Source organism: Mya arenaria, chromosome 6, assembly GCF_026914265.1.
Source record: "Mya arenaria isolate MELC-2E11 chromosome 6, ASM2691426v1".
In the NCBI taxonomy this organism is placed as follows: domain Eukaryota; kingdom Metazoa; phylum Mollusca; class Bivalvia; order Myida; family Myidae; genus Mya; species Mya arenaria.
This window is the reverse complement of record NC_069127.1, coordinates 74845251-74857913: the sequence shown is the minus strand read 5'-3', so window position 1 is coordinate 74857913 and position 12663 is coordinate 74845251. Positions and strand designations below refer to the sequence as shown.

The following is a 12663-nucleotide window of genomic DNA, read 5'->3' as shown; positions in this document are numbered from 1 at the left end:
GCGGAAGTTGTTTATAGTTCCCCCGGAAGTTTACGGTAACCTTTTTTAAGACATATTTTTAACCGGTAATATTTACGTTTCTAGCTGTTGTCTGTCGTTAAGATGTGTTCCCTAGTAATAATAATTACACACTTGCATTTTTTCAAGCAAATATTAAATATTACTCTGGCTTATTTGTCTGCCTTTTCTTGAATGCAAGGTATTTTCGCGAACTGTCAAAAGACAAAATATCAAATAAACATTTTTGTATGTCGAATGATTGATAGATGTCCATTCAGGCAAAGGCACATTCAATATTCAATTTGCCACACACAATACATAAGATTAAATGCTACTTAAGATAAAACTAATTGAAAATGTTTCAATATTTGCTGACAACAGCTAGTTCTGGCTTCCATAATTTTAATGTAGTTTTTTTTTTTATGTTTATGATGCAGGGTTTCCGCCAGGCCCTTATAACTTGTTAGGACTTACTTTACTTCCACTTGCAAGGCTAATTACAAACACAATGACATAGTAATTGTGCCTATAGCTTTAACCCTTGCAGTGACAAGCCATATCAAAACAATCACCAACTTGACAATACACTGTTTAGCTGCAATTGCAACGGTTGACTGAAATCAGAAGGCATGTCAGGGTTATTACTATATTTGTATCAGTCAATCAGGATTGACAACAACCAGAGGATCAACTTTGCTGCCTACCCAATTGTTTACAGTTTTACAGTTTTATTTACTCTCATCACATATTACAAGTATGTGTTTTGAGGTGACATGTATAATACAATACAATGTATGTACCGTATTATATCATGTATAGGACGCTAGCAAAGATAGGACGCAGGCAAAAAAATCGTTGAAAAAACGGGTAAAAACCCTTAATATATAAGATAGGACGCAGCGGAAAAATGTCAAAATCGGAGCCGAAAAATTAAGGTTGGTAAAGTATTTATAACATAATATTGAAGTAAAAAAAATAATTGTATATAAGTATATTGTATATAAGGCATATTTCGATAATTATTGTCGTATTTCGGTTTAGCATTTCGGTAATTTAGTGTACACAACAATTATATAAGTCTTGACATTTTGAGAACATTCACGCATATTATAAGACTTATACAAATGCTTTAATTGTCCCGACACGCCTTCTGATTGTCAGTCAACCGTTGCAACCGTTACAATAGTAACGACATGCCTTTTGAAGGACAGTCAACCGTTGCAATAGTTCCGACATGCCTTTTGAATGACAGTCAACCGTTGCAACCGTTGCAAAACTGTATTGTCAAAACTGATGATTGTTTTGATAAGGCCTGTCGCTGCGCGGATTAAAGCATGTCAGGCATAATTAATGCGTGTCGGTAATTATCCTTGCCAGCGGAAGGCACGACGGGTAAAGTGCGAACAAACAACATACGGTATTACCATCGCAACAGTTTGTTCTATTGATGTTTTTCTAATGACAGACAGCGTGCGTTTATCACACCTTCGCACATTTGAAAAGATTTGATAGTGACAATAATGCTACTTTGCGTTATGCACATTCCTTTATTATTTTTTTAAAACAGTAACATACAACAAAATGTTTTGTAAAATATTAAAACATTAAAGTCATGAACAACGATTAATTGATATTTACCTCCTTTCCCGATTTTCCGTTGCCGTTATAACTCAATCCAGTTAAAGTGCTGACTCACATCGTGTTTGTGAGTAGCGTCCCTTTTGTAAAAAAGTAAACACTGATGTTTGTTTTCAATTTATTTCTCAATAAATCATTTTAAAGTGAACATTAAATATATTTCTGTGTGTGTTAACTTGCGTGATTTTACCTAGATGTCAGTTGTTCTCTTCGGTGACGCAGTACAGATACTTACTATTACCGCGTTCTTCCCCGGTCCGATATTTTCGACCTGAAATGGACTGGGAAAAAACAGATGCAATTCTAATAGCATAGAAAGGACGCAGGCAATTTTTAAGACGAGAATTGGGGGTAAAAAAGTGCGTCCTATGCATGATATAATACGGTATCTAAAAATGTGTTGTATAACAAAATAGTTTCTATAAATAACCAGGCTGTATGGTTAGAAGTTAAACTAACAAATAAATATAGACTACATGTATAGACAACAAAACAGCATAAGTACAGTATTAATCATTATGACTAGTGAGCTATTAAATATTAGATATTATTGCCAGGTGGGTTTTTGAAAGTTTTACAAACAATTTTTAGGTATTTGCTAAGGTTATCTATCTTATGAGGATCATTTTCACACACAATATTCTTGAATGTAAGTATATTCACATTTTGCATATTTATAGTAGTGAATGGGACCTTCATCCTTATAATCGCATATGATTGTAAAGTAAACAATGAGTGTTAATTGATTTGGGTAACAAACTCAATTGTGTGTCATAATATTTTATTTACAGAATTGATCCAGAGCCTGATTCTTTGTTCTTGTTACCATTTATTAAATTGTAATTGAGAAGCATGGGTGAAGAAAAGATGATACCTCCCATTTTTCGACTTATTTTGGATAAACATTAATAAATCTGAAGAAATCTGATTTTGTGGTTCAGCATGAAAGGAGGGAGGGAGGGATTCAGGGGTGACTGAAGAGAAACTGCTGATGACATAGGTGAAGAGCAACTGTTGATACCTGGTGAAAAATGGTTTCAAAAACTGCTGACCATGAAGTTAAGAAGAAAATCTATACTATTCAATTGAAATGATTTGGATGTTTTTTTGTATGCTAAATTAGCCCGTATGATTTGTTTGTGTTATTTTGTCAAACATTACTTCTGTAATGATAATGTTAGCATTCAAATCTTTAGAGTATATATTAATACATTACAATTGTTTTGTTCTATGATATATTTCTCAAGTCTCATTTGATGTAACAATATTTTTCATATTTCTATGTTTGTGACCATGGACACAAAAAGCTTATCCATTCGATAACTAGAGTATGCCTGGTTCTACAGTCCTCAAATTTGGTAGGGAGGTTGATCATTATCTTTAATAACCCCACATACATTTAATGCGAAATATGGGGTGCATAGATGTTTTACAAACATTTCTTGTGCTCTTATACTAGCTATCCCTTCGAAAAAGCCAAATCAGGTTTAATGTCACATGACTGTGACAGCTCTTGTTCAATTGTTAAGATGTTAATTTTGATAAGCAATACAATGAGATCAAAGCCGAATTGTCACTGTTAATATATATTTACCTTTTCACTAACATTTTTACACTACATATTCTAAACTTTTAAAACCATGGGTCAGAAATATTATCTATATCTTTGGTGATGATTTATTATGTAACACAACTATATATGTGATGACTTCTCCAAATATGGTACAACTTCTCTTGTAATCAAATGAATTTATGTCAAGTGACTTTTAAGATTAAACTTTATAACATGAAGAGTGTCAGATACTCTAATGAAAACAACCTCATATTGATTCTTGTGTACATGATGTGTAAGCCAAATCGTTTTGTTCTGACCATACCTTTAAATATAACTTTTTCACATCTTTTCAGAACAACGATCAACACATCATCAATGAGGCAGTAAGAAAGCTATATTTCATACAATGATAATCAGCATTGGCTATGTGCTTCTCCTGTTCTTCAAAAGCTGGACAGATAGACGACGGAGAAATATGCTGTCCCAAGCAATTAAAAAGGTTTGCAACATTGTAAGGCATTGGCATTGGACATTTTAAGACTCATTATGTTTGAATTTAGATTATTATAGATTTATTTAGTAATTAATTGCTTTCAACAAAATTCTCCAGTAAATGTTTGTAAACAATAACATTAAAGCATAATGTTTTTAAGATATCTTCTTTTTTGCTTATGAGGTCTAAATGTTTGCTGTTGTTTTCACTTCTCTTTGTTTCTTTAACAGGTATAATGCCCAAGTAAACTACCGGGTACATATTAAATCTTTCAAAGGTTAATGTAAAATTTTAACTACCATTGTGCTGAATCAGATTTAACATGTTCAATATGTTTCTATTTCTTCAGGGCCTAGGCCAGGGTAGCTTGTATATACAGAGGCTTGGAGAAGGTGCAATGTCAAGGTCAAGAGCCACTGAGATCGCAAGGTCAGCTCTGGTCAACTATCGGCAAAATGTTTCGGAGGCCCCACTGCTGGAATGGGGTGATCTGATGCTCACCAATGTTTCACCTATGGTAAAAACATTTTGTGTATTTGTTTACATGTACTAGTGTTTAATAGATATCAAGGCCCTGAAGTTAGTGATTTATTTACATGATCAATAAATATATGTAAACCCTTTTAGACCTAAATTATTGTATAGGTTGATAGGGTAGTTTATTTAATGATGGGTAGGATGTAAGTTTTGATTTACATTAGCTGTATCATTATTTTTGAACTTCCATATTGAAAATAAATCAAACTTAATTTGCCAGGTTTATCTTACAATAACGAAAAACACTTAAGGATTGGTTTCCATGTAATCAACAGCAAACGATCTATCTTGGAAGCTGGACAGACTACTATCACCCCTCAGCAGAACCTCCAGGTCAGGATGATGTCACAGTGCTGATAGAAGCTTCACGCCCCAGCGATCTTGGAAAATTCCTACAGCATGAGTTTCAGGTGCCCCCAGAGTCTAAAATACATGTAAGTGGGACACAAACTCTGTTGTAGAAATAGAGTTGTAATAACAGAAGGTTATTATGTGAATTAATAATTCAGAAATAAACACATTTTTTATTGAAGAACCTTCTATTACAAGGATTCTACAATGGTATCAACAAGTGTAAAATGAACATGAACTTGTGTTTATTAAAATACTTCGCTGCTCAAATAAAGAACCGAACAAATGGCATCTAGTCATTGATCTATAATCTATGTGATAATGAAGTTGCACTCGCAAAGACAAATAACCAGTACACTGTGTAATTATTTACAGTTGATGTCTCTGGGCACAATGGAGGCGTGGCACTCAGGCACACCGTTTGGTATCCTAGTTACATGTTCACCCGAGTCCCTGGTTACCCTGGCAATAGGGCTTGTTGACAACACACTCACCTTGGAAGAAGACCTGGAGGTGCACTCCATCATGAGTAAGGTTTCGTATTTTGTGATTGTTTCTTTATGTGGTAAATTTCTTATTAATGAATTGTTGGACTTGTAACCTTGTTTTCTTGTCTAATAAAATAATGATTTGAATTCAGATGCATAGGAATTATACAGGGAGTGTTACAGCCTCCAAAAGACAAAACATAGTTAGCCTTTTGAAGAAAATGTTTTTGTTACAGCTGTTCAGACAGAGGGTAGAGCAGGCAGTCTTTTCATGAATCCTGAGATTGATGTGACTGAAGCCCCTGCAAACAACTACAACCAGTCTAGCATACAAATGCTTCCCGATGAACGACCAATGAAGGATAAGATACTTGCATCATTCATCCGGAAAAATCAGGACCAGGTCTCAGATATGTGGTCGAACGAATCTCTTGCCTCGACCACAGACATAGCCAAGCTGGACATGTTGTCAGAGTTGGCTAGTGTGGATGGAGATAATGTTGTTGACGGGTCGTTTCTGGAGACTGGGTCCGGAGAGGGTTTATCCGAGTTTGAGGCTGTTGAGACGTCCAGTGTCCAGTCTTGTCCAATGGGAGACAGTCAGAAATTAGAGCCATTGGGAAAACCGCCTAATGTACTGATTTACACCGGGAAGATTGACTCAGTGAGGAAGTTTGATAGAGTTAAGAAAGTGTTGGAGCAGTGTTTGGATGTAGAGAAGTATGTGATTTACCACCTCAAGCACGAAGACATTGATAGAGAACCGTGGATTGACAATACAATTCTTCTGGTGTTAGCTACAAAGAAGAAATACCAAGACTCCCATGCAGCCTTTATGCAGTATTTTATGAGCGGTGGGAGAATTTTAGGCTTCGGGAGTGGTTTTGATACAGAGCTGCTGGGGCAGACCATGGTTCGACCAGAGAACTGGATCACCCAGCTGAACTACGGTGGCTGGACTGACGTATCATTGATATCAGGCAGCTATGTGTATGATGTTAATGACGTGCGTTTGGAAGGAAGCCATGTGGCTTCCATAGGCATTGACAAAGACAACCACGTCTCCATGGCAAAGGTTACCTTAGAGAGAAAAGATGTTGTGTCTTGCGCTATTTTATCACAGGTAAGCTTTTGCGTTTATTTGAATTTCACTTGTATCGTATTACATATATATCAGCGATAAGATGATACTAAAAATAGAAATACATAAAAGCTTAAGTTTATAACTGAAATGTTATTTTAATATAAACATGACACAAAATTAGACATTTTTTAATCACTTCTCCTATCAAACAGTGTTTGATACCTGTTTATATATTAAGAACAACAGTTTTACTTGTAATTGCCCTTTGCAATTAATTTATACCACTTAATTTTAAGCATTGTTATGAACTTTGATTACCTAATCGTACATCAGTCAAAATACCAGTAGATTCTCCGATTATTTCAGATAAAGATAATGATTTTGGACCAATTTCCAATAGTTGATTGATATTAACTACATGACTTTTAGATCTTAGAAATTTAACAAATGGTTGTTGGTGTCAAGTGAACAATTCAAGAACTAGAAAAGCATTCAAAGATATATATATATGTGCATATATAACGAATCACTCTTGATGGAGTTTGCCCTTTGGTCAACTCAAAATAATAATTAAGCATTTGCATTGGTTTCTGACTTTCAATTAAAATTTATTATCATTGTACAAGTTAGATCTTAATATTTAGAGGCTTCATCAAACATGTACATCCTCTGCCTCCAGGTACTGCTGGACAAGGAAGCCGATGACCTGGGGGTGACTCCGGAGATCTTCAACACCCTGAAGAAATCCAACTCGGACCGGTTCGAGATTCTCACTGACCTGCTCACCAATCTGGGTATCGACTGTAACACCCGCGCTATGCCTGTACAGACACCAGCAGTGCTGCTAGCTACATCAGAGGTACACTAAAAACAAAAGGATTATGCCCAGAAGTTTATACTTAGCAATAGAAAGAGAGACAGGCTTAGGTTGCATTGCTTTATTTAGGGTATGATTGTTTAAAACAAGTGCTGCAGTTGTTGTAAATGGTGGCTACATTAGCATGCACCTTACATGTATTTGCCACATAATGTTTTAGCATGATTCATGTGTCGTAATCTTGTCTTTTTATTTTATCATATTGCTAATATGTTATTAGTGTTTCCTGCAGGATTTTTTCATCTTAAAAGGCACAATGATAGCCCTCCACTGTCTTCACTTTCTTATAAGGGCACCCTACTCCATCTGACATTTTCAGTACTTTAGAAAAAAAACTAATACCCTTATATAACATTAATTAATTAAGAACAGAACTTCTTCAAATTCTGATTTGGGGACTTACATTTCGCAGCATGGGGCATTTCAGGCAGTCAGAGGGGCAGGTCAGTGCAATACCATGGCCAAAAGGCATAGAAAAAACACTAGATGATATAATGTATTAAAAAGAATACAATTATATTTACTACTGCGGTTTGAACCCGCATGGTAATACTTGACATGACTTAATATTTGCAGGATGTTAAGGCCAAGTTCTTCAACTCTATCAAACATCGTCTCAGCTCGGGTGTGCTCAAGTACGGCGGTCAGAGTCTTCTTTTTACCGAGGATACCACAGCTGTGGTGGAGAATTCACTGCTTCCAGTTCTTATGGCAGGCAGGAAATATGGCGAAAGTTTTAGTTTGAGCGTTTACAAAAAAAGTTTGGGTGCGAAGGTGCTAGGAAACACAGTGTTCTTTATGGAGGTTGTGCCTACCACTATGACTATTCTTGATGGGTTAGTTAATTGGTTTGATTACATGCTCAAACTTTTAAGCTATAAAATATAAAATACTTAGAATGAAAATCAAAGCCATTCAGGAAAACACTAGATGTATTAAAACTTTCAATGATTGTCCATCATATTGTTCTTCTGCTTTGTAGTAAAGAACAATTATAGCAGCTACTTTAGAAATTTAATCTGTCAGGATTTTTTACCAGACCTTCTGACTATATCTCTGGTCATTTTTGTAGGGAGAAGAGATAAAGAGATGGATGTTACCTATAATTCTGGTTCTTTACAGGTTGTTATTTTCTGTCCCAGACGATATTGGTCTCATTGTAGTGGCCAGGCAACAGACAAGTGGGAAAGGTTAGTAACTTAGTACTATGGTGAACTATATTTCTGCCTTTTCATAGTAAATGGGCATATGAGGATCCATCGATTCCAGCGATACTGTTGTAACTTTATTAACTCTGATTCGATGAAGCTAAAAGAAATTAGTACAAATGATTGCTTTCTGAATTGTATGTCAGCTTGGGGATGGATCACATGGCTGAGCCCTATCAGCTGTGTGATGTTCTCCCTACATGTAAGGGTTCTCCTGGGTTCCAGCATGGGCCACGCTATACCCTAATATGTTCCCCAGAGTTTCAACGAGGGCCAAACTGTACCCTTATATCGATTTGTCATTGCCTTTGAACTTAAACAGTCTAGCTCCTGTATTTCTGCTCTATGCGTGGCTGAGCCCCTATGGGATTTGTAAAGTTCCCCTGCATGCGAGGTTTCCCCAGAGCTCAAACTAAGGTCAGGCTGATTCTTATATTGATCAACACTTGGAATTTGAAATCTAATAACCCCCATAACACCTTTTTTTTTAGGTCGGGGAGGCAATGCGTGGCTGAGCCCTATTGGGTGCGCCATGTTCTCATTACACGTGAGAATTCCCCAGAACTCTAATCTGGGTCAAGCTGTCTCCTATCTGCAGCACATAACCTCACTAGCTGTTGTCAACAGTGTCTGCAACATGGAGGGATATGAGGTAAGGCTGCTATGCAGTGATATGGCCACTTTGTTAGGCATTTCTAAGGCCATAGGCTGATTGTGTAGCCATTTCTACTATTATAGTTTCTATTGCTATTAAATTCCCAATTTTGAGAAGTTTGAGTAAGTCCTTGCAAGTTATTCTGTAATGTAAAAAGCTGTGGATGGATTGATGGTGGAGGATTGTTTAATAGAAAAATAAATGTGTCATTTAGATTACCTGCCTTATTAAGTAAGACATGATACATGATTTTAGAGTTTTTTATCGGTTGCTTTGACCAATTATGTTTTTACTTGATGTACATATATTACTACTTGAGTCAACTTTAATCTAATGAATGTTGCAAGTTTTAATATCTTATTGTTTAACTGTTTTATATTGTCTTATATCAAAATATGTTCAAATATTATGTTGGATATATAGAGTATGCATGTATTGTACAATGCCATTGAATATAATGTATAAAAATAGGCGTTTAATCAAATAAACACGTTTAACGTTTAACATTTATGAATTACAACATTTGTACACATGGTCTATTAAGGTTTTAGATTGCTTGCTGTCCAGTATGTTTTTTTAAAACTAAGTACCTAGTCTGTTTTACTTGTTAAAATGATATTAACATTCAAGGTTTGTTTATTTCAGGACACTGACCTGCGATTGAAGTGGCCAAATGACATCTACTATGGTCACCATATGAAGCTGGGTGGGGTCATTGTCAAATCTACAATTATGGATGGGATCGTACATGCTACCATTGGTAAAAATTTCCAGAATGTTTTGACTGCCTTATATATTACAAATATTGTGAAAGGTATTTTAAACAGTGACGTTGCACTACAGTTTGAAGGTACTATAATACCTGTAAACAAAGAGAATAGTAAATTTGAATATTTACCTAGGTGTTATTTTAATTGCTTGAAATAAAAACTGAGGGTGAGAGTGGTCTGGTATAGTTGTCTGCCTCTCATCAAAGAGGTTGTGGGTTTTATCACAACAAGGTGTACTTTCTTATGGCCTCTCAATAGGACACAGTACTGGTTTCTACCCAGGAAACAGACTTGAGAGTGATTCTATAAGCTATCAGCTTTCATGACAATCGAGCTAATGGAAATGAGTATTTAAACTAAAGCAAAATGATTGTACTGGAAAGCTTGTAATGTGTTTATCATAAGGTGTTCTCCACATGCATACAAATCCAATCTTATTATCTGCATAATACAAATAAGAAGTACATGTAATGCCATCAGCTTTTGGAATGCATTTGGGGGTTTTCTGATAATGTAATGGAGATTGAATTCATTCAATTCAGGCTGTGGCTTCAATGTTGACAACAGCAACCCAACCATTTGTATCAATGACATTGTGGACATGGTGAACAAAGAACAGGGCACGCAGCGACCCATGTTTACAACGGAGCAGCTCATTGCCCGAACTGTCACTGAAATAGAGGCTCTCATTGGTCAGTTCCAGAAAGAGGGTGTGGACAGCTTCCGGAAGATGTACTATGACAAATGGCTGCATAGGTAACTGAAATGATCTGTTAGTTTTAAAGTATTTGAACATGTGTGACCTCCCATGTTTTGATAGGAATAGTTTTCTTAGCTTCATACAACTGACATGAAATGCAGTTTTGATTACAACTGCCATCGGAAACTACCTTCTTTGTGCCTTTAAATTGAAGTCAACATGCATTGATTGTTGGACAGTTATTATGTGTCTAGTAAATCTGTTCATTGGTTTAATATATTTATATGAGGATGGTTTGGTGTCATGTTATCATGTGACCAGTAAATCTCTCCATTGGTTGAACAGTTATGAATATTTACATCAGTGTGGTTTGGTGTCATGTCAATCCTGTGTCATCTCATTATCAGTTTTAAATAATAAATTTTGTTTACTTAAAAAAACATCAACATAATTTCTATTTAGCAAAAAATTCTAAAAGAAAATGTTTTTGCAACTTATTTTTATTAATTTGACTTTTAATATGCTGCATGTACGTGTTTGTTGCTGTTGTTGTTATGATTGTACTAACCATATGAGTACATATGTTACCTAACATTCCAGTGACAGGGTTGTGAGGCTGGAGTCAGAGAACGACCTGGAAGTCACGGTACGAGGGCTTGACGACTTTGGCTACCTGCTTGTTGAGACAGATGGTGGAGAAAAAATCAGCGTACAGCCCGACGGTAACTCCTTCGACATGATGCGAAACCTGATCTGCTTGAAACAGAGATAGACGTGACTTCCCAGTGTGAGGATAGGGATCAAATATATCAGATCACATGTTGGTTGTATTTTGGTGCGTTTTCACCTAATTGAATGGTGTTGTAAAAGTTTGGTGCATATTATAATAACTGTGTTTTTTTGGTGCGTTTTCACTTAATTAAATGGTTTTGTAAAAGACTGATGCATGTTATAATGAATGTGGTTTGGTGTGATTTCACTAATTTGGATGGTTTTGTAAAAGTTTGGTGCATATTGGTCTATCTTTATATCAAGTTTCTAAGCCAGGTTTTCGGGGAAATGACGTATGACTTTCATGTCATACAAAGCTTTATCAAGATAGCTGTGTATTTTATAGCTGTATATCATATAAAATTGCAAATTTTGATGCGTTCATAGTAGTTGCATATGCATTAGGATAAAGAGTAGAGAGTAAAGAGTAGAAGAGTAGAGTTATTTGGTGTTGATTTTTTGTTGTTAAGTTTTGTAATGTGTTATACCCTTGCCATTGTGTAAAAACTTCAAATGCAATCATACAAACGGTATCCTGTTTTAGTACATGTATGTTTGAATTCAGAAAGGCTATGCATCCATTGAATGTCTTTATGCCAATTTCCACTTTTTGAACAAATTACATTTTTTCTGTCAATTTAGTAATGGTCCTCAGGGTATCAGATATTCAAGTAAAAAAACTCTGGATTACAAATATGTGATGCAATGTAAGCCAGTTTCATACACAGTATACGTCTTCTCAGTCAGTAGCTGCTCATGAGATGATTTCAAACTTCACAGGCTTCTAAGAACTAGGCTTTATTATTTATATTTGGTTTAAGTTCTTTCAAGATAAACAAGTCTACTAACCGTACAAAATCAATTGACAACTTCACAAAGAGGGCGCAATGTCTAATGAATAAGCTGGCATATGATATAATTTGTTTGACACTAAAAGCAAACTCATCAATCAGTATTACAACTATACAATTGTCAGGTTAATGCTAGAAGGTACCAAATGGCATTATTATAAAGAAGGTATGGTAGCTTCTGGCCTAAGCTCAACGCAATATTCATGATAAAGTTCTTTAAACATATACAAAAATTATACATTGTTAAGACATGTAGATGTATGATTCTATTCAGTTAAACAGTGATGGGCAGCTCTTGTTTATATTTGAACAAACGGTGCAGTTAGTAGTATTTTTATATCACATGCAACTGTTTGAATGTTACCTTGATAAACATATATGCATGTGTTTTTGTTCAACTATCATTCAATGTGACTACACTTAAATTATGATATACCACAGTATATAGTTTTGGAGGTATAATTTATATGTATTAGTAGTAGAAGTAGTATAAGAAACAATCATATATGTTGTTGAATTGTTGTTTATAGAGGGATTGTGGAACACGACTTGTATGTGTACTTGTATGTGTACTTGTATGTGTACTTGTATGTGTACTTGTATGTGTACTTGTATGTGTACTTGCATGTGTACTTGCATGTGTACTTGTATGTGTACTTGTATGTGTACTTGTATGTGTACTTGC

At 35.4% G+C, this 12663-nt stretch overlaps 1 protein-coding gene across 2 annotated transcripts; it reads left to right on the top strand.

Moving 5' to 3' along the window:
- Window positions 1-16: 16 nt before the first annotated feature.
- LOC128238575 (biotin--protein ligase-like) lies at window positions 17-12530 on the top strand. 2 transcript variants are annotated; one of them, XM_052954636.1, is made up of 13 exons: window positions 17-35; window positions 3547-3692; window positions 4036-4203; window positions 4499-4657; window positions 4950-5103; window positions 5299-6185; window positions 6826-7005; window positions 7600-7859; window positions 8146-8213; window positions 8723-8883; window positions 9532-9646; window positions 10199-10412; window positions 10957-12530. In XM_052954636.1, the coding sequence occupies exons 2-13, from the start codon at window positions 3600-3602 to the stop codon at window positions 11126-11128; spliced, it is 2631 nt and encodes an 876-aa protein (XP_052810596.1). In that variant the 5' UTR covers window positions 17-35; window positions 3547-3599; the 3' UTR covers window positions 11129-12530. The 2 variants fall into 2 exon arrangements, with proteins under 2 accessions (XP_052810596.1, XP_052810594.1); XM_052954634.1 differs by having other exon boundaries at window positions 24-65.
- The last annotated feature ends 133 nt before the right edge of the window (window positions 12531-12663 follow it).

What these genes read in the sequence shown, in the direction of transcription:
- LOC128238575 (XM_052954636.1), top strand. Translation starts at nt 3,600, where the DNA reads ATGATAATCAGCATTGGCTATGTGCTTCTCCTGTTCTTCAAAAGCTGG. An exon ending in TGTCCCAAGCAATTAAAAAG is followed by an intron (nt 3,693 to 4,035) that starts GTTTGCAACATT and finishes CTATTTCTTCAG; the next exon opens with GGCCTAGGCCAGGGTAGCTT. An exon ending in GCAACATGGAGGGATATGAG is followed by an intron (nt 8,884 to 9,531) that starts GTAAGGCTGCTA and finishes TGTTTATTTCAG; the next exon opens with GACACTGACCTGCGATTGAA.